We start from the raw sequence: 23,652 nt of genomic DNA on the forward strand, positions 1-23,652 counted from the left end.
CTGGTGCAGGAAACAGAACTGCCGTTGTACTTGTTTGCCAGCCTAATGATATCTGATGATTTATCATATTGTCTGTAGAGGAAATAAGAGCTTGAATGTCTTCTTTAGAAGTCATTCAGTTGTAAGAGCACCTACAAATCTGCTAAAGCCTTTACTCTCTAGTCTCCATCATTCTTTGGTATATTCATCAAGGCTACATTTCAGGTATTGATATATTCAAACTTTCAAATGGTGAGCAAATTCATAGAGATAAAGCCTATGAATAGGGTACCCCATGACAATTAAAATGCTAAAGGAGACATGATGAGGAGAGAGTGCTTTACAAAGTAAGAAGACCGAGAAAAATAAAAGGCTGAAACAAGATTGTAGCTGCTAATTTATCCTTACCTTAATGTTGAGCTCAGTGAACAAAACTTGCTCGTATGATAGAATGACTATACAATATGAAAACTAAGCCACCAAGAACCAGACACATTGATATGATTTTACACTAAAAGTGAAGGAAGAAACCCCCAAGGAAGAATTCTTCACTGCCATCCGGGACATGCCCAAAAACGTATTCTGATGATTAAGTAATTCTTTAAGTCATAAACCTCTGCGATGCATGCAACGTATCAAAAATAGACAGTTAGAATTCATACATGTAGACCAAATTTTCCGACAAGGAAATGGAAAAGAGTAGTGTTTTACATCTAATTACAAATGAATAAGCACAAAGTGGAGTTGTAAAATGCACGAAACCCCTTCTAATATTTAATTGATGGACTCGAACATGCTCCCAACATTCTATAAGAAAATTTAACATGCATAGAATAAAATTCTGTTATGAGATCATTTAACCCCCAAGACTATACATACAACTCTTTTTTTCTGAAATATTAGCATGTATATCTGAATTCTTTCAGTTCAGAACAGAAAACGTAGAGAAGGGGAGGAGGGAGAGTATAGAGGGGAATTTGCATTGAGCAGAGTTACCAGAATAAATCAACTCTTTTTCACCCCTTGCTGCCTCCCAATTTCTTGTTAACTTTATCAAAAGCACAGAGCACTGCTGAACGCGTGTTTGCTATCTCTACAAGTGTCTCTAGCGCTGCAAGAGATGTATAATTCGTAAGGAAGGTCTCATCTTGAATATGTTCCAAGAGCATTTGCTTAAGTGCGCACCTGTCTCAAATGATAGCTGGGCTGCTCGAAGCTTTGGAGAAACTAGAGTTCCAAACACTGACAGTGATTTAGATCGCTCTTTTTGAACCTAAATCAGAACGAAAAAAATTTCCAACATGATTGCAAGTAATTTTTTCTATATTCGGTTCCATGTCAACAACCAAAATGAACAGAAAAACCTTTCATAAATAAGCCTATATGCAACAAATAAATCATAGAAAAGGATCTCTCCAGTTAGCCCAGGAAACAACTAAAAGAGAGATGGCACAGCTACTTTCAAATAACATGGATGAGCAGTCTCCAAAATTGGGGAACTGAAATCAAAGAAAAAATGGCGCTGGATTGAGAAAAAGACACCACAATCCAAAGGCTAAAGTAGGGATTTCCTTTTCCAAATAAAAGATTAAAACCAAACTCACAACAATAAGAGTGGCAGCAGAATACTTACTTGGTCATCAACTTCATGGGAAGCTTTATACTCAGATGATGTCTTCTCCTCTTAACACAAGTAAAAGAAAGTAGAAAGTGAGAAACATCTCATTAGGAGGATACCATGACAAAGATGACTGGCAATTCAGATACATAAACTTACCAAAGAGTTACAGTAACAACAATGGTTCCTAAACTTGTGTTTGCAAATAGTTTCAGACTTGGTTGTAGGTCTGTTTACTCTAATTAACGGCCAAAATGAGTGTCTACTTTCTACATACAGGTTGATAAACATACCATAAAGCTGCGAACTGGCCCTATGTCGTAGCTGTGGATGCAACTTGTCCTGGCCAGATTTTGCCTCTCCCAATGAGCACTTTTCATTACCAGAAGATGCCCATTTGCATAATGTAAAGTGTTGTTTCATGGAGTCAACTATAACAGATCATATATCAAATGAGTTCCCTTAGAGCAAAAAGGTAGAAAACAAATAAAACGTGTAAAAAAAATATTTATATATGAATGAGAATTATGTAACAAGTGGCTTTAGACCTAGCTGTCTGAAACCAAAAACAATATTCTTCAGTATTCTCATACAAGTTCCCAAAACCCGTTGTATTCCACATCCAACTGCCACTAGAATAATCATGCGTGTCCATTGCTACAATATAACCTTCTCCAGTCTATTTTGCAAAGGTCGTTTGTCACAGGAAGTTTTCTGCTTATCATAATAAACTGATAAATACCTTTTCCCTCATCTTGGGTTACAAGCAATGTTGTAGCAGCAGGATGAAATTTGTGGTCCAACAAGACAGTGTTGACACGTGAAGCACCCATCGAATGTCGAGCACTCGCTAGTTCCAGCCATCCCTGTATTTGGTACATTGATTACTTGACTGACTAAAATCCTATAAGAAAAATTTGTAGAAAAAACAATACTAGAAAAGATCTTTGCTGAGCCGACATAAACAGGGACTACAAGTAGAAAAAACAATCATTTTTATTCACTTTGGTAACAAACCCAACTCAGATTACATGAACAAATACTCGCATTTTCATTGTCAAAGCATTTCTGACAACTGAAGAATGAACAAGATCCAATTAAGTTAAAATTCTATCATTCATCGGTCCAAATCGAATACATAAACACAAACTAAACTGATGGAAGCAATTTAGATCTAGTACTAAGACTCAGAAAAAAAAAAAGGAACAATCTTTTACCTGGCGAAGTGTCGAAGATAAAGAATGAATAAGGGTCAGATAAGCGTCCATGGAATCCATAAATTGCAAGACATTTGCATTCTCTTCTCCTTCCTCTACTTGTTGTTGCTGTTCTTCCTCTTCTTCGACTATCACTACTTCTCCTTCCCGTTGTTTTTCCTGTTGTCGTGCTTGTACGTTCTCCAGGCTTGGCTTTTCCTGTTCGACTTCCATCTTCCAAACACCCTTCCGTATCTTTCCTCTTTCTTGCACTTATTAGTCCCAAGTCCCAACTCTTGACCAGTCTCAACTTGGAACTCAAATTACATCAATCCAACCCAAGATCGCCTTGGCTGCTGGGCCAGTGCAACTCATTTTTCCTTTTAAATATAACCCAAGGAATTACATGACTCCCCTGGAAGTCATCGTTCTTTTACAACAAGAAAGTAGAGGGCCTTCCAAAGACATTGGAACCATTCACAATTTTCCCCTTTTGGGTCTACAATCCACCTAAAATATTGGGCTTATAACCCAAATGACTGGGCAATACGTATTTTCTTTCCGGAAAATACTGAAAAGGACCGAAGACTAAACTTGGAAGAGATTAAGTCAAACTAATGGTGTCAAGAGTAAAGGGATTAATAAGATTTCAAATCTTATTTTTCCTTTGAGGTGTAAACATCAAAGACTATAAATTTACAACAACATAATGTCAAGATCAGTAGAACAATTATATTGTGGGGAGACATGGAGTTTTGAATCATTCGGGCTCGTAAAGGTTAGGAAAAATGTTTCCAAGATGTTTTCAGCCTAGTCAAAAACAAAATGAGCAAACTTCTGGTCACCACCCTCTGGCAGTCTTGCTTCAAGTTTTGATTTTTGCAATAAGAGGATGATTCAAGTTTTATTACTTATGGCTTCAAAGTTTCAATTCCCATATGAACAGCACAATGAGTTACGGGCATAAGCCATAACCCAATGACTTGACATAATCTAGACACCTGCCCTTATTGTGGGAAACATGGTTCTAGCCAAGCTAGCAATGCATGGTTCCTATATTCATTCAGGATGATTTTTTGTATGTGGGGATAATTCAGAATTTTTGACTTGTTCTGGGAAAATAAAAAGCTGTAGTTTTCATAGTGAAATTTCAGTTTTTAGACTGCTTTGGGGACCAAGACCAAGTATTCATACGGTCTTCATCTAAGATCATGGGGTCCAAGTCTTACGCTAAAACCGTGTGGTTTACCCAAATTGAAGGAACTAAACATTGAAATTTTTGACTTAGTACCCTTTTGAAATTTGAGTTTGTCTGTCAACTCAAAGGCTAAATCCACCTCTCCCAACTATGAAATGGAAATTTATGGTGACCCACCTGATAGATTGACGTTGGAATGTGGCAAACGCAGGGGTTTGAAGCTACCCGCCATTTCTTTTCTTTGTTAACCGGCGACGGCCGGTTCCGTTCCCTCCTGGCTGTTGCTGCTGTTGCGGCAGTGATATTTTAAAAATAAGCCAATAAGGAAAAAGAAAAGAGCAAAAATATATCATGTTTGTTGAAGCTTTGCGTGGGGTCACCGGAGGTTGAACGATGAGTTGGTGCCTCCAAACACACACTTTCTCTCTCTTTCGTCACTCTTTCGCTCTCTCTCTCTGGCTGATGACTATACGTTTGGAGTCAACCTTTTCTCTCTTCCAACTTCCAACTCTTATGTGATTGTTTTCAAATCACGTTTTTTTTTTCTTTAATTTAATTTTCTCCACTGCTTCTTTTGTTTGTTCCCATTCCTATTGTTGTCTTCTCTCTCTCTCTTTCTCTTGGCCCATTTCCTATTCCAAACCCCATCATCACTTCGTCCGAACAGCAAGAAGCAAACCCTAAATCGAATTCCTTCAAAAGTTGGGATTTTTAATCATTTCATGGAAGTAAAAGAACATATGGGAAGAATCTACCTGGCTCCGGTAATCCGACGAGAGTTTTTCTGGGAATCTTTAAACTAGAACTAGGGGTTTGCCTGGGCTTTTCGTCGTATTCCTTTTGTCTCTTTTCTAAATCTCCAGGGTATGATTGTTACCTCTTATTCTTGTTTCAATTCTTTCTCCTTTTTATCAGCTGTGAGTTGCATGGACGAGAAGTTGCTTCTTTCGAATCTAAAATTTTGTGTTTTTGTTGGATATTTGCTGTTGAGTTTCCTCGATTTCAAGACTTTAATAGCTTGCAATTGGATTATAATCTAAATCCGATGCTCACCCGACTGACTTAATTTAGATTCGTAAACTATGCTTTTGGATTGAGATGAGATCTCTTCTTGAAAGTGTTCCATTTTTCATGCCTCGATGGTGTTCTGTAATGCTTTATTTCCATGAGTCTAGAGAAATATAAGTTGGCTTCTTAATCCTACTGCAACCATTTCTGGTTGTTAATTTAAATTTCCCTAGTCTTGTGCATCACCTTGGCAAGCTAAAGGAGCGTGAAAATGGAATCATGTGTATTATACTCTCCTTTATATATCAAAGCATAGTTGAACCCTTGAACTTTGCCTGTGCTGTTTTTAATAGTCTTCTGGCTTCCTTCTCACAATTGTTATCTCATTGGCTATTGCAATTACTATTGTCTCTATTAATAGTACAAGTTTTATTAAGTGGGTTTTCAATTAAGGAAGCTTACATTTTTTGCAGTGACTATTAGTGGGATGGCTGGGAGCTGGGACAGAAGTTACGACCCTGGCAGCCAGTCAGATGATAGCCATCATTTCGAGAGACTGCACATAGAGCCCATTTACGATGCATTTGTTTGCCCTTTGACAAAGCAAGTTATGCGTGACCCTGTGACACTAGAAAATGGGCAAACATTTGAACGTGAAGCAATTGAAAAGTGGTTCAACGAATGCAAGGAAAATGGAAGGAAGCTGATTTGCCCAGTGACCCTAAAAGAACTACGAAGCATAGATCTAAAACCTAGTATTGCTTTGCGGAACACCATTGAGGAGTGGACTACTAGGAATGAAGCTGCCCAGCTTGATATGGCTCGTAGATCATTAAATATGGGCAGTTCAGAAAATGATGTACTGCTGTCTCTGAAGTTCATCCAACATATCTGCCAAAAAAATCGATCCAACAAACATGTTGTACGCAATGTTGATCTAATACCTATGATTGTTGACATGCTAAAGAGCAGCAGCCGTAAAGTTCGGTGCAGAGCATTGGAGACACTCCAAGTAGTGGTCGAGGAAGATGCAGAAAATAAGGTTGTTCTAGGTTTTATGTTTTCCTGTACAGTGACAATGACACCATTGTCATGTATGCATCCAGGACTGGATATTAAATATTTATGCATTCTTTTTCAGGCTATATTGGCTGAGGGGGACACCGTGCGTACAATAGTTAAGTTCCTGTCCCATGAACAGTCCAAGGAGAGGGAGGAGGCTGTCTCCTTGCTGTATGAACTTTCAAAATCTGAAGCCTTGTGTGAGAAGATTGGTTCAATTAATGGAGCAATTCTTATATTAGTTGGAATGACAAGCAGCAAATCTGAGAATGTTTTGACTGTTGAGAAGGCTGAAAAAACTCTAGAAAATCTGGAAAAGTGTGAGAACAATGTCAGACAGATGGCTGAAAATGGTAGATTGCAGCCTCTTTTGACCCAGATTCTTGAAGGTGCTTCTCTCTTTTCTTGATATTTTTATGCTTTTCCTAACTTGTTGCAAGCTTACTGGTCCTCCATCGTTTATGTGTGCAGTCATGTACTTTTGGCTTTGTCTTTGTTTCATTGTAAATTTTACGTTCCTTTTTTTATAATATCCTGCTAACATGCCCATCGGTGTGCTATTTGTCAGTTGACTTTAGATCTTTTTATTTAATAGTGATTGCTTTCATAAGCTGATATTAAAGAAAAAAAAAGAATTCAAAAAATCAATTTATACCTCCTCTGTTCATACATAGTCCTTAATTCATTTTCTCCTGATGCTGAACTTGCTAGTTATTTCTTTGCTGCTAACTCTGGGATGAAATATTTGCCTGCTTTTGAGGAATCTTTTCCATTTTATTTTTTAATTTTGTTTACATTTTAAATCATGAAGTTGTGAAAATATCTGTCCAGCTCCTGACAACTGTAGTTTGAATATTTTCATATACTAAACCAAGTATGTTGCTTTGGCTGAAATGCTAAATGACTTTCTAAATTGGTTTTTGGTGTTAGCTTAAATTGAACTTTTTCAACATTCACTATGTTGTCTATCCCTGCAAAACCTTGGCCTCTCTAGTTCAGGGGATATTTCATATTTGTAGTAAATTTCAGCTGCTTCTGTGTACTAGCAATAGTAATTTTCCCAATTGGCTGACACCAGGGAGCAGGATTTTGTTTTTGTCCTGAGCTGGTAGTCCTTCATGTTTGACCTCTGAAATTTCCTTCCTAATCATGTATACGGTGTTACTGCAGGCCCACCAGAAACAAAGCTTTCCATGGCTGCATATCTTGGTGAGTCAGTTTTGAATAATGATGTGAAAGTCCATGTGGCAAGAACTGTAGGTGCATCTCTAATCGATATCATGAAAAGTGGAAGCATGCAATCAAGAGAAGCTGCTTTGAAGGCTCTTAACCAAATTTCATCTTATGAGGCAAGCTCCAAGGTGTTGATTGAGGCAGGAATACTACCTCCTCTTGTCAAGGACCTCTTTACTGTTGGTGCCAATCAGCTTCCCATGCGACTGAAAGAGGTCTCAGCCACAATTCTGGCCAATGTGGTAAACTCAGGATATGATGTAGACTCCATCCCTATTGGGCCGGACAACGAGACTCTTGTTTCAGAAGACAATGTCCATAACTTACTGCATCTAATCAGCAACACTGGTCCACCAATTGAGTGCAAACTTCTTCAAGTTCTTGTTGGACTCACTAGTTCTCCGACAACGGTTCTGAATGTTGTTGCTGCGATTAAAAGCTCTGGGGCTACCATTAGTTTGGTCCAGTTTATTGAGATTCCCCAGAAGGATTTGCGTATGGCAGCCATAAAACTTCTCCAGAACCTTTCTCCTCACATGGGTCAGGAATTAGCAGATGCACTACGTGGCACAGTTGGCCAGCTCAGCAGCCTAATTAGAGTCATATCAGAAAATACAGGAATTTCTGAAGAACAGGCAGCAGCTGCTGGCCTCTTAGCTGAACTCCCAGAGAGGGATTTGGGCCTTACACGTCAAATGCTAGATGAAGGTGCTTTTCAGTTGATCATCTCTAGAGTCATCAAGATCAGGCAAGGAGAGATTAGGGGCACCCGCTTTGTAACACCATTTCTTGAAGGACTTGTACGCGTTCTGGCAAGGGTTACTTTTGTCTTGGCAGATGAGCTTGATGCTGTTGTCCTTTGCCGTGAGCATGGTCTTGCAGCGTTATTCATTGACTTGCTTCAGGCCAATGGTCTTGACAATGTGCAGATGGTTTCTGCCACAGCATTGGAGAACTTATCTCAAGAATCCAAAAATTTGACAAAATTGCCAGAGTTTCCAGCACCTGCCTTTTGTGCCAGTGTCTTTCCATGTTTCAGCAAACAGGCTGTCATAACAGGAATGTGCCGGGTCCACCGGGGAACATGTTCACTTAGAGAGAGCTTTTGTCTTTTGGAAGGACAGGCTGTGCATAAGTTGGTTGCTCTCTTGGACCACACAAATGAGAAGGTGGTTGAAGCAGCACTTGCAGCAATTTCTACTTTGTTGGATGATGGGGTTGATATTGAGCAAGGAGTGACGGTTTTATGTGAGGCAGAGGGAATCAAGCCAATACTCGATGTGTTACTTGAGAAACGAACAGAGAACTTGAGGAGAAGAGCAGTTTGGGTAGTTGAGAGACTTTTAAGGACTGATGAAATAGCCTATGAAATTTCTGGAGATCAAAATGTGAGCACTGCACTTGTTGATGCCTTCCACCATGCTGACTACAGAACCCGGCAGATTGCTGAGCGTGCCCTGAAGCATGTTGATAAGATCCCTAACTTTTCTGGAATTTTTCCAAACATGGGATAGAATTCTTGCACACGCCTTATTCATAATCGGGTGAGCATAGCAACCTGTATGTAGTTCATCCTTTGCCAAAAGCTGTCTCAGTCCATATATGGATTTGTTTTGCAAGGGCTTAAGCTGTGGTTTGCAAGGGATTAAGCTGCAAATAGATATCACTGTATATGGATTTCCCACTTGTAGAGGTTTTCAAGAAATCGTTCATTTGTTCTTAATGATGTTATTTTCATTGATCTTCATTTCTTTATACGAACTCCTATTGTTTTGGCATTGAGTGGTATCGGCCTTTAGTTCTAATAATGCCTTTTCAGTTTCTGGATATGACAATCGTGGCGTTTTATCATCTGAAACTCTTTGCTTCAAACAAAATTCTATGGTGGATGGTCATTAGCAACTAGTAATGGACTACAGCATGTACAACTTTGTCGAACAAATGCCATTCAGATATCCATCATGGCACAGGTTCAAGACCCCCTTTGTCGAATGAATGCCATTCAGATATCCATCATGGCACGGATTCCATATCCAGGGTTCACTATTTTAGCAGGATTCAAGTATGATGTTTTCACAGATTCACATCAGTCGTGTGTACTTTGATTCAAAGGTGAAAAGGATTGAATGCATCCTCATTGTTCACAGTACCCAGACAATGGGAGGGTGATGTTCGTTCCAGTACATTTGGTTCGAGTTATCAGCAGCATTTCGTTTGTACAAGTTTAAAAATCAGAACCAACCTTTACCACACATTTGAAAGGTGCTTTCAAAGGCTCGTTCTTGACAAATTTAAGAACTTTCTACATTAGAAATTGGAATTTCAGTCTGTTTTCCCCCCTTTCCTAGAAATGAACTTGATCAAAGAAAACAAAAGCCAACAAAATGAATTAATGAACGAGGCAGGCATTTATCATAGATGCAACAGAAACAAGATGGAAAAATACATGATCAATTTATGAACAGTGGAGAACAAATTACAAGACTACAAGTGACAATACCTCTGGCTACGACTGAATAAGAACTAGAAACCAAAGGTTGTCGCCATTCTACAAATTGTGGAAATTCAAAGAAATAAATATGAAATTTGCAGGTTGAAATGTGTGCTCAAAATACCCCAATGAGCAATAATGTTCTAAAATTTTCTGCATGAATTATGGTGTATTGCAAAGACATTATAGATGTAGCACGGCCATTGTCTTAGTCATGCAAGAAGAAGCATCTAAATCATGAGCCATGTGATTTCTAGAAATATGGTTCCATTTCATCCCCATATCGGACACATCACACACAGTGAAGAAATCCAATACCTGACCAAATATTTTGAACATTTCAACCCCAAATACTAAGTTCCTGTCAGCAACAAAAGCAGGGTTCCAGTCCATTGGAGCATCAGGATGTATGGAGACCTCTGTCCATGTAAGATACATCTGATCTAGCTCCCACAATTTTCTCACGGCCTTGTTTCTGCGACCAATTTGCCCATCTCCTTCACACCAAGAGACAGAAAGCATTAGCAAGCGACCATTACAAGATACAAGTTTCGGGGAGTACTCATGAACACGGGGAGGAAATGTGGAGGTTTGGATTCCAATCCAGAAGCCTCTGTCTATGTCATAACCTGCTAACTTGTCATTCTCTGAACAAACATAAAACATCCCATTGCAAACAACTCCAGCACAAACAACCCCAAAATCTATAGGCAGTTTCTGGATTTCAGTCCATTTATTTGATACAGAATCATAGATTTCTCCAGAATCTAGTGGCTCATCCCAAGACCCAAGACCTCCAACAGCAATCAACACAAATCTTTTACAACCCTTCGTATTTGATTGTTCACTTCTTTGTCTAATAAACTTGTATGATTTTCTATTAGGAAACAATGAATGCTCATTTTCATCAAAAGCATTTCTGTATTGACGTCTGAGTGAAAGCCTGTGAGGATCCTCGTAAACATCTGACACCCCACCAACCCGTGATCTGGGAAACCGCCTATCATGTCGATTCTGATGGCTTTGAATGACCAAGAATTCTGAACTGACCTCAGATATTCCTAAAATAGGCATTGATCTAGCATACCTCATAGATGGAGCTTTACGCCAAGATTTGGTGAGTGGGCTAAAGACCAACACACCTTTGTGTGTCTTGAATGAGCTCCTATCCACCCTCCCAAAGTTGGTTAGGCTTGAACAACCTCCAACAATATAAACATCATCCTCGATACTGGCAACAGAGAACATGAACCTTCCTATGAGGATATCAGCACCAATCTTATGCCATTGATCTTGAGACACATCCAGTGCATGTATCTCCCCAGAGCAATAGCCATCTTTCACAGCACCAAAGAGAAACAACCATGGATTCTGATATGAACCTTCTCGTCTCATCTGCAAAAACCTAGGAGTTGTAGTCAAGTATCTCCATTTCTTGCACACAAGGCGGGCATTCATAAGACTGGTCAATGGTAGTCTCACCAAGCACATCTCTAAGATGTCATCTGGAAGAAAGATATGCATCCTGCTGTTTCGTACTGATTCCTCCAGTTCTAAATCTTTTCTATTGTTTTTCTTCCAAAACTTCTCCTTCACCCCATATGAAAAGCAATCGAAGTTATTCTCCTCAGTGCCACAGATTGTTTTGTACACCTTTCCCTCTTCACTGGCACTTGACCTTCTCCTACTACTTGGATCACCAAATTCCTCACCCGTGTCAGCACCTACTTTGCAACCACCACCTCTACCGTATAGAGTAAGACATTTCAATGAAATCCCTCTCACCTTATCCTCTTCCTCCCCTTCGCCTCTATGGTTTTTTTTCCTCAACTTCTGGCTAACACTCCTCACAAGCCGTTTCGACACACTCAGAGCCTCAAAATCCTGACGAAGCGATCCCTCCCCACTCACATTCTCAGCAAACATTATGGTCTCCTCCTCTGGGCATGCAAAGGTGCACACCCATTTCTATCTCGCTAGCTGCATTCTGGTTACTTACACTCTTGCCATCTACAAGAAAAACGAGCTTATGAGATTGCAGCCAAGCATGCACGCAAAAGAAAAACATATATATATATATATATACAAAGCTATGAAATAACAATTCTAAAACAAGACAGGATGAAACCCTTGCCTGCCTAGACTGTTATTGAACATGTTAACGGAGAACAAAGAGTCAAGCAGAAAAAAAGTTTCGAGCAAAGATAACATAATTCCGTGACTTGATTTGAATCACAAGACTCTTTAAAAGAAGGAAAAGACATATGAAAGCAAATCAAGGAGAACCAAATTGAAATTGATGATGCAAAAAGCAAAAACAAGAACCATAATGATACCATTACATTGTACTTCCAGATATACATGCTGAAAGCAGTACATTAACGTAGAATTAACATCAAAACGAAAAATTTTCAAATAATAAACAGCTTAAACGAACAAATTCTCGTCTACAGATCCGTAAAGTTCATTTTCTAATTAGAAGACTCAGTGCACTCGTCTTGAATCAGACCCTAATGAGCAAGGATGGAGAGGAAAAAACAAACAAACAAACTGATTAATCAATTTGTTTCAATCACAAATTCCAGAAACGGAAGTCAATTGCAGTATAAAAATAAAAACAAAAATGGAAATAGTGGGTCATAGTACGATTCACCGACAACGAGACAAGGGACTTACATTGCAGGAAATGGAAAACCGACACCGTCCGAAGAAGAATTCCAAACCCCGAAAATGCGAAGATGGAAAATAATTAAACAGAAAGGGATCGATGATTAGAAAAAGCTTTTAATCCACAGAAACTTGATCGACAAAAATGAGTGTTTGGTTGGTCGGGGCTGGAATTGGTAAAGCGACTCCGCACTGATTGAAAAAGCGACCCATCAGCTCTTCGCTTTCCCGTTTGGCATTCTCTGCCTCTCTTTTTTGTAAGCATTCTCCTCTTACCCGGTTCCCATCTTATGCGACCCCCCCTTTCCCAACGCTTATCGTGCGAGCCGCATCACAGCCGTCGATTCGCCACGGGCACGGATTTCGGATATGAGCTTGGTGGGCTCGGGTCTCGATGACTCAGCAACTGTGAGGTTTCCAAGGTAACAGCCGGTGACGCTTTTCTTTCTTCAAGTCTCCCTTTTTTAAAGTTAACCTCGAAACAAAAATTTCTTTAAAAAATCGGTTCGGCTGCTTTAATTAGGGCACGTTGGGTGCACGTGCGAGGTTTGGTTTTGCGGTAGTGGGTGAGTAACTAAGCGGAAAGCTCGGCGGGAGAGTGGCGGTCAATTTTCTACGGTGGTTAGCGGTGTGGACCCAAGTGCCGTCCAAAGGAGTCTTGACTCTTGGCTCTTGATGATTATTTTTTTGCTCATAAATATATGTGTCCATGGGCCCAAGTTACAGGGTTTTTTTAAAGTTAATTTGAAATATTTCATTTTATAAACTAATAAAATATTATTTTAATATATTTAAAAATATTTAATAAATAAATTAATCAATTAAAGTGGATTGAGTTCGAATAAAATAAATTATCTTCAAACTCGATTCGTAATAAATGAATATAATAGACAACTTGATACGTAGATTATAAACTGCACTTAATTAATATCAATTATTTTTATCTTTTACATAATATTTTGAGTTGAGGATTGAATTGTATTTGTCTTTAAATTTAATATTTAATAAAAATATAATATTTATAAATAAAATAAGTTAATCAACTTGGGTCAAATTGTACCCCAACTTAAAAAATCTATACTCAAATTAAACTTGTGACATACTGGATCGTCAACATGAACAAGTAATCAACTCGTAGATATCCCTACTCACAGAACTACACTTATGTAGTAGTTGGGTTGGGTTGAGCATTGAATTCTACCTTTATTTAAGTTTAAATGATTATTTTAATAATTTAGATAATTTTTGACTAACTTTAATTATTAAATTGAATATTTTAATTATAATTTGAATACTTAATCTGTAATTAAGTTATATGTATATATATGCATATACACAACTATATATCTTTAAGTATTAATAAAATGATTAGAATCAATATCATTTAAAAAATAAAAAAAAAACAAAAGTAATTAGTACCTTTAAAATGTGATATAAATCAGTCACTTTAATCATCTTTAAAATGGGCATTTAGTAACTAAAGTGGGAATATTTTCACATTATAATTTTATACATGAGAATCGGAATTTAAGAATGCAAAAGGATTTATGGAGAAAATTCGATTTTAGTTAATTATTTTTAATTATTTTAATAGATATATAAAATATGAGTTTATATTTGATATTTTGTTGATGTATAATATTTATATTATCATATAACTATGGAAGTAAAAAAAATTAAATTTTTTTTAACATAAATATTTTAAAAATCATGATAATTTATCTTTAAATTTACTTTTTAACTGGATTACAGATATTTAATAAAGTGATAGATGGGATCAAATATTAACTCGGATCGCTGCCCCGACATAGGACCCTTTTTTCTGGTAATGGCCCGAACCCGGATCCAGGCTCCTCAAGTAGCTCAACATGACCGTGCGAAAGGAAAATTCTAGATTCGAAAGAAGAACAGGGCGGAGATGGCACGGTCCTTGTTGTGGCTCGTTTCCATATTCTCCACTTTCTCCATAGCCTATTGCATCGACGACAAGTGTGCTGCTTGCAATGCCGTCGCGGTAACTTTATAGTTATAATATTTCCCTCTCTTTCTCTCCTCTCCTAAGTCCCATCCCATCGTTACCATTTCCAACTCTGCATCTGGAAATAGCAACGGAAAGCGTTGAGAAAATTTTGCTGTTTCAGTCACCGATCGTTTGTTGCTTGAGAAAAATTAAGATTTCCAACTAGACTTGTTCGTGAAATAATCAGCTGATCGTTTTGCTTTGTTGGATGTTTTGCAGGCAGAACTAGAGATTCAACTCTCTAAGGTAAGGACTAAGGACTAGGGGCTTCTCTTCTGAATACATTTACCTCTAAATCTATGGCAGTTCAGTTAATTTCTTGAACGAAAGCGAATTCAGCAGTAATTTGGTAATGCTATTACATGTAGGAAAAACCAAGGAATCATTTGGATATGAGGCATCGTTTGGACTCTAAAGGTCAACGCCAGGGAAAGGTCATTGATTACAGGTATAATAATATGAACTCTTCCTTTCAATTTTCTGGGAAAACCAACTTTGCGAATGTGCTTACATTAGTCTGGTTACAGAGTTTTAATACATAATTGAATTAGCAATTTCGCTTTCTTTGTTGGGTGTTGGAATTAGGATTGATGATTGATCGCCAAAACAAATGAAAGTGTAGCAATAGAAACAAAATGAGTGAAAGATCAAACATAGTAAGAGAAAGCAACAGAAATAAGTGAAACGTTGAACATAAACTGATTAAGAGAGAAATCAGCTTAATAGAGATCACGCAACACAAACTTATGCTGAAAATAGGGAAGAAATTGATAATGCACGTTTTGACAAGGGCCGGTAGTTGACATTTGATGACATTTCATTTTTGGTACGAAAATCACTAATTGTTGTTTGGATATTCCCAATGGCCCAGCTCTGTCATTTGAGATTTGTATTATATACACCCACTAAAATCTAGAATGCTGGTTTTAATTGCTATAATTCCTTCTGTGTAATGAGTTTTAAATGTGAATTTTTTGGTCTAATTGGGTGGGACAAATTCATTGCTGCTTAGATCTTTCTGATCATTGACTACTAATGCATAGATATGGCATCTGAAGCAGGAATACTTACTCTTCTTCAATGGTTGATTCCCCCATAGAAGTGATATCTCTTTTAAAAGTTTTATCTTTGTTTTAATCAGGATGAGTGAGCTTAGAGCTGTTGAACTTTTGGATGGGCTTTGCGAAAAAATGCAAGATTACACTCTTGAAAAGGTATCTCCTACTTGGACTCTATTTCTTCATCATATTTATTCAATTTTATTTTTGGAGAACAAATCTTTAAAAGGATTATATGCTTGATTTATGTTTTCCTCGAAAATTAGCAGGATAGTAATCAAAATATCTTGTGGCAGCTTTGACATAATATGCGAATTTATAGTTTCACTATTGTGTTTGCATGTAACTTGTTAATATTCTCTGGCAGCTGTTTTTTGGTTGATTGATGCTTTGTGACATAGCTGATCTAGGCATGTAGGTGCTAATATGTTCAATATCTGTTTTTACTTTGCTTTGCAGATAGATTCATCTCGACAAGAATGGATCAAAGTGGATAACTGGGACATCCTCACTATTGGTATGCATTCTTTTGCTTTAATAGCGAGTATAAGTAATCTAATTGTGGTTGTTGCATCATAAAATGACTAGTAAAGTCTTTGATCAATCATAACCACTAAGAGAATTTGAATTCATATGTTCCCCTGCAAATGTGATTTGTCCCTTATTCAGATTTTGGACACTTAATTTCAAGTGCTTGATCTTTGTTTGGTCATACATATGCAAATATTGTTAAGCTATGAGGAAAAAGTTGCTTATCCCATCTCTCTGAGGATTTTGTTTGATATCTTATAGAAATTCTGTATTTCTTCCTAATTATTCACTCAGCCATTTTTGTTTTTTATACTTTCATGTGAATGCCTGCCTCTACACGTAGCATGTTTGTAGAGATACACTTAGTTTCTAATTCTTTTGTTTCTGTTATGTTTCATTAAGTTCTAAAGTGTTTCCCTATTTTTGCATTTCACTTGATAGATAAACAAGAAGCTAAGGCATACTCAAAAGATATATCCTCTTATTGTGGAAGGTGAGACTGCATGTAGTTTGCACTATTCCTCTTATTATGCATCATTTATGGATTTTAATTATTTGCCAGTAGTTTGTGTGATATAAGATTATTCAAATGCTAGCTACATTCTATTAAACAAGTTTAACCCTTGTGTTTGTTGTGGTTTAGGTTACTGGAGGAAACTGAAGATGAGGTGAATCCTCAATGTTGCTTGTGAGCTTATACATATGTGAAATACTGACTCTTACATTGATATCAAACTTGTGCAGTTGACAGAATTGATAAAGCAAGGATCCATTAAGGGAGGAGATGTAAGCAAAGTTCTGTGCCAAGATTTGAGCAAGCACTGCAGCAGCTTAAGGTATCCATGATCTTATTTGTTATTCTTTGCCCTTTCTTTTAAAAAAAGGTAATTGTAAAGTCTACATTTTGACTCAGCCTTAACTGATGCAAGTGGGGACTTGGGAGCATGTGTTGCCAGTAAAGGGGGGATATTTGTTCAGTAGTTCTTCTCAATCATTACTGCAAATGTTTCATTCCCTGCTTGTTACCAGAAACCAGTTTTTGGCCATATACTATAGCTCTATGTTATTCTGATTTTATATAGATACTTTCCTGCTTACTTTTGTTGCACTTGCAAACATAATTGGAAGGTTTCTGGTGTTCTGACTTCTGTACCACTCCTTGTCTATGCAGTGGTAGCCATTTGGTAGATACTGATGACGATGACGATGAACTATAAATTATTAAAATCATCATGGTTCAGCTGGAGAAGAGTTTCTATAAACCAATTAATTTTTTATGGAAAAAGTTTCCTTGTGTTGCAGATTCCTGAAAGTAGTGTAACTCTGGTTAATTGAGGCTTCTTTCTGTAACTTAAGCAAAATTTTACTCTTTGGATCATGTATCCATTGCTTCCAACTTTAAATTTGTTACCCGTGTGACTCTAACAAACGTCAACTAATCAAATCATTTTTGTTTCCTTCGTACCTCTACGATAATGCTTGTTAATTGAATCTACACCAGGTGCTGCTTAATTTTCCAAAGCCTCCATTTAGAGCAGCCTCTTTGGTCTTGGTATTGGTCCTGCGGGAACATGGTTCTTTTCTTCTCTGCACGAATGACATATGCTCTGCTTGTGAATTTATTCGGCTTCTTTTTCCGTTCCAAACCCTTTCTCTAGATTCTTTTGACAAGGTGGAAATGTTAGGCGTTCACATTTTTAACTCAAAAGAAATGCTTATTAAGTGGAGGAAAGTTTTGCTTATAAATTTAAGACTTATCTCTTTTAGAGATGTGAGATACGTGACAAACAAATCCTCTCATGGTTGAGAAACAGTCTGAGATGGAAAAATTAGGACATACGGGTAATTAAAACGAACTATTGTATCATTCCACCGTTTCATGAACCCTATGAAAAACCAGGAGATGAGAAATCAGATATGCATGTGGCTAGTTGTTATGGAAAATCCTTCATTGAAAAAATGCGCAGGACACCCAGATAGCAATAATCAGTAATGTAAACAATGGTCAATGATAGCAATTATTTGATTTAGTGAAGAGTGCTAGAACATATCTCTCAAGACTCAGTTTCGGTTTATTTACACAGGAGTGAGCAGATGAAGAAGAAAGAAAGAAGGGTTGAACAAGGAATCCTGCCAATCGGTACAACATTAGTTATCTCAGATGTACAGGATTTAGAAACTCAAAAAGAATCATATTCTACATGACAAGGACGTCCCTGACTGAGGATGAATGTCAGCCACGGTGAAGGTGCAGCTACTTGGGGGAAAAATGCCACGACCATTTCATCCTCCAATGTGATTATGCACAACCTCTTTCAACCATCCCCTTTTCCATCAGCTAGAATCCAGCACACCTTTTAGTAAATTCAGCCCTTCTGCTGATATGCTCCTCCGAACACGGGATTGTGGTATCTCTATTCGAGGGGGAGGATCAGCAGAGAAACATACCACAATCACTGTTAAATTATCACAAGTGTTGCGCTTCAGTGCCTCCCTGACCAGCTCTCTTGAGCATCTTTCAGGATCATTATGAAGCATCAGCTCTTTCCTTGCCATAGTCACAGCACACTGGCTGCTCATAACATCCCACAGCCCATCGCAGCCCATTATCAAAAATTCATCCTCCTCAGTCAGGTCTGTCTCCTGCAGCTCCGGCTCTGCACTTAAAGGACAGGCAGATCCTTTGGGGCCCTTCATGTGCCAGTCTCCAAGAGCACGTGCCACAGATAATTGGCCATTGAGGTAGCCATCATAAATGACGCCACCAAGTTTCTCAATTCTTAGTCTTTCAGATGAGCAATTAGGTTTGTGGTCCTTGGACATTTCAATTGCCCTACCTCGCCTCCCCAGCACAGCTCGGCAATCCCCAGCATTTGCGATTATCAAGGTCCTATGAAGAGAAGGTAATATTAGAGTCTTTGAGGTAGTCAAATCCTGACTTTCAGAATGCAGAACATCTAAAGACTACTAGAAGACCTCAAGTTTAGTTTCAACCCATGCACAATCTTAAACACAACAGTGGCTAGCTTATCCTGAGGATGCTCAAAGTAGAGTCAGAACCAGATGTTTAATTTCTCCTCTACCTCTAACTAGCTTTTACTAGGCAATTAAAATTCATTATATTATAAACTTGTTTCCCACTTAACCTCAAATGATGAACCCTATATTAAGTTTCTAAGATGAATAGGACAGATTCAATTCAACATGGCATGCAAGTTTCAACATACTTGAACTTTTACAGCATTGCCTGCATTGTTAGAGAAGAAAACTCTTCAAATCTTAGCCTTCTGTCCCTGCTTCTTCTACATTTTACTTACAACTAATTCTGTCAAACAAATTTGACAAATGATAATATACCATTCCTTGTTTCAATGCAGCATCTTATGTCATTGTCAATGACCCAATGCACAGCTTGTTAGGGCATCTCAGGCCAAAACAAGGCTGCTAGAAGAGGATTTATGGAAACAATGTAAAAAATGAACATTACTAGTGCAGATCTGTGGTTCAGTTACCTTCCAAAAATAAGTGCAGTTAATGCAGTGGTGCCGGATGATATATCAAGAGAACTAGCATCTGCAAATGCATAATCGGCTTTGAGAAAAGCACACTTGATTGCCTTCTCAACACAAATTGGAAAATGAGAGTCTTCAACTATGAATTTAAGGATATTTTTCCTAATAAATATGGCTGCATCTGTTCCTCCATGACCATCAAAAACCTGTCCACGTGTATTAGCAAGAATCAATTCACAAGTATGGCGAACTATGTTTCCTAAACCTCCTTCAATGGTAATTGTACATATAATAAAACTAACGTGTGTTGACACCTTGAGCTTAGCCATGAAGTAGCAAGTTATATGGAGGCAGCAGATCGAAGAGAAAAGTAATATTCATCTATGGAAAAGGAATCATGCAATGTTCAAAAACTCATGGGATTGCTACCATAAGATCAGGCGGCATTTTACATTGTCAAAGACAATTATGCCCTTAGTTCCTATATCTTTTTTTTTTCCTCTTTTTGGCCTAAATAAAATCTCCAGGTTCACTTTCCTTAAATTAGAATGTGCTTCAAACATCACAGCTAAACCTTCCTCAATACTAACCACCCTTAGGTAAATATATTGAATGATATAGGCAGAAGTTATCTATGAGAACACATGCTTTTCACTACTGACTAACAACCATGCCAGACAGTCTGAAGTAAGTAAATAAATCAAATGCCACATGATTAGACAAAATTCACATTTCAACAAAAGTTTACTTATTAACCACCCTGGGCGGGTCATATATGGTAGATTCTAACATGCATACCCCGTAAAAAGCTCCTGGAGGAGGGAACTCAGCAGTTGCCCCCAGATGTCCAATAAGATCATCTATACAAATGTGTTCATCTTCCATATACTGTTTGGGTCCTATTTCAGCACAGCTTCCTGATCGCAACACAGGCAAAAACTCGGTTTTGTCATCAGAAGATGACTTGTGGACTACAATACCAACATCCAATTCCTAGAGAAGAAAAAGTAGTAGTTAGTTAAAGCATATCAGAAAATGATGCGTGAGAAAGCAGAAATACTAAATTTCTTTATAACTACAGGAAAATGGAAAGAAAAGAATGTCTGGAATCTGGCAGCTACTTAGATTAAACTGTTGGCTACAACTTTATATTCTGATTTTATCTTTCTGTTACTTTTAATGCAACAGAACATCAAATAAAAAAAAATCTTGCTCAAGGTGATGATTTCAACAAAATATATCAGTTTTAGAATTTCTCCAGAGGATAATCCTTATTTTCACCTAAACAGTCTATCAAATTGGAGATAGTGATAAAAGTTTATGCAGCTCAAATGCAGGTGTACAAGGCGTTTCAAATGCCACTTCAGGATGATATCGTTTATTCAGAAAAAGAGTCAGCAGGTTTTTATAAGCAAAAAGAACCTAGATCATCAGGATCCAAATGGAGCACAATCACTTGTTGATTTCCCAAGAAATTTTGAACTAATTAATAAGCTGTATGATCAAGGTTTCAGATCTTACACCAATTTAGTATTCCCTAAAGTTCAGGATCCTAAAAGTCCATAATAATGGACAGAGGGATTAGAAAAGATCATACATACCAAATTAGCCTCTGCAATCAGCCTCGCTGAACTCACACAATGGCGCATAACTGAGAGGTGGCGTGGAGGTTTCCCAAGTGAGACTTGTTTTACATTATCTAAATTTTCCCTTTCCATGTCTGCTACATTGTCCTTACTGTAACCACCTTCTATGATTGTAAATGGAGGGGAAAAATCCATACCCGCAGCCATATTCCTTTCCCAACCATAAATCAAAGACCTTGAAGTACCCTTCCAAGTTTCAAGTTAAAAAGAACAACCCTTTCGCTAAAATTCTTAGGGCAACTTCTCAAGAAGGTCCAAAACAACCAAATTCTAAAGCAATCAGCTGAAATTGTCAAGCGAAATGTTCCAAATAAAGCTTGATGATTCAAGAAACTGCCGAAATTAAATTTCTTCAGACAAAAACAAAGGCCCACGGATATAAATAATAACGAATAAAAATCAGCAAGCAATCAAATAGGTTCACGAAACCCCAAACTGACGGAATCTTATATTGTGCGCATCAAAGTTCCTTGACAACAATTCAAAAATCTGGGAAAACCAAGTAACATTCAATTCGTTGCGGGAAGCTGTAATTATTCTAAAATATCCAACAGCAAGGAACCGGAGTCAACTCCACAGATCAAACTACCCCTACCCAGAAATTATCTAAAAAGAAAAATCCAAACTTTTTATGATGACTAGGCCTTCAATTACCTTCGATCAAGCAATCCCGCAAACCCTCTAAATACTGGATTTTTACAATAACTTGAAGCAGTTGCCTAATTTAAGAACCCCAGATCGTAACTCGAAAAATTCCCACCAAATCGGTGAAAACAACAAAGAACATCAGAATATTCAAAGGGAAAAAAAAACAAAAGAAGAAATGAAGGAATAAAATAACAAAGCTCCAAGGATAGGAGGAAAGTTCTGAAGAAAAGCAGAGAAACTCTCACAGAGGTAAATATGATGATTCTTTGTGCTTTGCCTTTTCTCTTTCTTTCCTTTTTTTTCTTCTTTTTTAGTATTTCTCGTAAGATGATCCAAGAAAGAAAACCACCCAAACACAGAGAGAGAGATTTAGAGAGAGAGAGAGAGAGAGAGAGAAGCAAAAGGTGTTCAAAAAGAGAGAATTGGACAATGAAAAAGAAAGAAACTTCTTGTTGTTGTTGTTGATGTTGTTGCTATGTGGTTGGCCACCGGCGATTCCAGGTAATCCGGTGGATCTTCTAAGCTGTCGCGGGACGAGGATGGCGTTAAGCCACGTGGCTTTCAATCATTGGTGTGTACCCTTAGTTGACCCGATGGGTTTTTTGTTAGTTGCCGCCACTGCTTCCCAGCCGTTGGATCTGTGTCCCTGCCTCTTTAACGCTTGAGAGGGATGAGAGATTAGGTTCGTTAACGTCCGTTAATAGAGCCTCGGATTCCCGGGGTACACGTGGCGGTCTTTCATTGGAAGGAAGTTGTTATTTTGGCTAAGATAGAACTGGAACCAGAACAGTTGCTTTTTTCCACTCCACTTGAATAAAAAGATCGCTGATGTGATGATGAGGAGGCGATTGAGACCGACGCCAAACATTCTTCCATCCCTGCAACCATCTCTCATCACCGCTAATTTGTTTTTAGATTATAATTAATCCGTATATTGTAGTACTATCAATTACGGTACGGTCGAGTTTTCTTCACACTCTCCATGCTATGTATACTTTGACAGGTTGTTATTGATTATGATTACTACATTTTATTTTATTGTTTTTTCATTTTGGCTCGCAAAATTCAATTCAATTCAATTAAATTAAGAGGTTTGTTTTACGATAATCATCTTTTATCATCTCAATTTAAATTGAATTTTGATATTTAAAATTTAAAATCAAATTGATTATAAATAAATTATTAATAATATATATTTTTACATAAAAATATTAATAATGAAAATGGATCAAATCTATTGATAAAAATTTATTTAGATAATTTTTTATTTTAAATTATAATTCGATCAAATTTAATTAAATTTTTTACCTTGATGTATTGTTTATTGAAAGGATTTAAATTATACGCGGTAACGAGTAAGTAAAGCCATTTCCAAACCATTTACTCCTTTAGGCGGCGCGGATTTTTTATTTAAAAAAAAAAAGGGCGGAGAAGGAATTCTGTGGGCGACGCCCTTTGGATATTGCCATCGGATATCAACACGCTTCGCCGTTGATGATTAAGTTTAAAAACAGATTAGATGTATTATATGTCTTTTTCCTTTATTATAATTAGCTGGTGATTGTTACGTCCCACGTGTCATAATCAAAGCATATAGTTTGTAGGTATATGAAAATGCTCATTGATTAATGAAGATTTAGCTAATTTATATTTGAATTTAACGTTATTATCTGTTAATGTAAAGATTTGTAAGAATTTTCTTCATAAAAGAAAATTACTTTGGGAAACTGAAGTGGGCCTTGTACAAAAAGAACTGATTTGGGCCTGAATGGTGGGTACAACCCA

At 37.5% G+C, this 23,652-nt stretch overlaps 5 protein-coding genes across 5 annotated transcripts; 2 read left to right on the forward strand and 3 right to left on the reverse strand.

Moving 5' to 3' along the window:
- Nucleotides 1-353: 353 nt before the first annotated feature.
- LOC18591728 (coiled-coil protein) lies at nucleotides 354-3,413 on the reverse strand. Its single transcript, XM_007018023.3, has 7 exons — nucleotides 2,815-3,413; nucleotides 2,340-2,463; nucleotides 1,891-2,028; nucleotides 1,613-1,662; nucleotides 1,165-1,252; nucleotides 976-1,090; nucleotides 354-595 (listed from the first exon to the last, which is right to left on the reverse strand). Exons 1-6 carry the CDS (start codon nucleotides 3,025-3,027, stop codon nucleotides 996-998), a joined length of 708 nt encoding a protein of 235 aa, XP_007018085.3. The 5' UTR covers nucleotides 3,028-3,413; the 3' UTR covers nucleotides 354-595; nucleotides 976-995.
- Nucleotides 3,414-4,498: 1,085 nt separating this feature from the next.
- SAUL1 (senescence-associated E3 ubiquitin ligase 1) lies at nucleotides 4,499-9,017 on the forward strand. The gene is made up of 4 exons (XM_007018024.3): nucleotides 4,499-4,855; nucleotides 5,473-6,041; nucleotides 6,141-6,450; nucleotides 7,232-9,017. The coding sequence occupies exons 2-4, from the start codon at nucleotides 5,487-5,489 to the stop codon at nucleotides 8,806-8,808; spliced, it is 2,442 nt and encodes an 813-aa protein (XP_007018086.3). The 5' UTR covers nucleotides 4,499-4,855; nucleotides 5,473-5,486; the 3' UTR covers nucleotides 8,809-9,017.
- A 712-nt stretch (nucleotides 9,018-9,729) lies between these two features.
- Nucleotides 9,730-12,736, reverse strand: LOC18591730 (F-box/kelch-repeat protein At5g42350-like). The gene is made up of 2 exons (XM_007018025.3): nucleotides 12,462-12,736; nucleotides 9,730-11,795 (listed from the first exon to the last, which is right to left on the reverse strand). The coding sequence occupies exon 2, from the start codon at nucleotides 11,709-11,711 to the stop codon at nucleotides 9,969-9,971; it is 1,743 nt and encodes a 580-aa protein (XP_007018087.3). The 5' UTR covers nucleotides 11,712-11,795; nucleotides 12,462-12,736; the 3' UTR covers nucleotides 9,730-9,968.
- A 1,568-nt stretch (nucleotides 12,737-14,304) lies between these two features.
- On the forward strand, nucleotides 14,305-17,518 carry LOC18591731 (TLR4 regulator/MIR-interacting MSAP protein). The gene is made up of 9 exons (XM_007018026.3): nucleotides 14,305-14,466; nucleotides 14,692-14,718; nucleotides 14,841-14,920; nucleotides 15,614-15,686; nucleotides 15,990-16,047; nucleotides 16,503-16,554; nucleotides 16,705-16,729; nucleotides 16,806-16,897; nucleotides 17,233-17,518. The coding sequence occupies exons 1-9, from the start codon at nucleotides 14,371-14,373 to the stop codon at nucleotides 17,276-17,278; spliced, it is 549 nt and encodes a 182-aa protein (XP_007018088.3). The 5' UTR covers nucleotides 14,305-14,370; the 3' UTR covers nucleotides 17,279-17,518.
- A 538-nt stretch (nucleotides 17,519-18,056) lies between these two features.
- On the reverse strand, nucleotides 18,057-22,302 carry PP2CG1 (Protein phosphatase 2C family protein). The gene is made up of 4 exons (XM_007018030.3): nucleotides 21,175-22,302; nucleotides 20,372-20,566; nucleotides 19,574-19,779; nucleotides 18,057-18,951 (listed from the first exon to the last, which is right to left on the reverse strand). Exons 1-4 carry the CDS (start codon nucleotides 21,364-21,366, stop codon nucleotides 18,396-18,398), a joined length of 1,149 nt encoding a protein of 382 aa, XP_007018092.1. The 5' UTR covers nucleotides 21,367-22,302; the 3' UTR covers nucleotides 18,057-18,395.
- Between the last annotated feature and the right edge of the window lie 1,350 nt (nucleotides 22,303-23,652).

The sequence above is a fragment of the Theobroma cacao genome, chromosome 8 (genome assembly GCF_053813885.1).
Source record: "Theobroma cacao isolate CCN51 chromosome 8, ASM5381388v1, whole genome shotgun sequence".
Taxonomy (NCBI): Eukaryota; Viridiplantae; Streptophyta; class Magnoliopsida; order Malvales; family Malvaceae; genus Theobroma; species Theobroma cacao.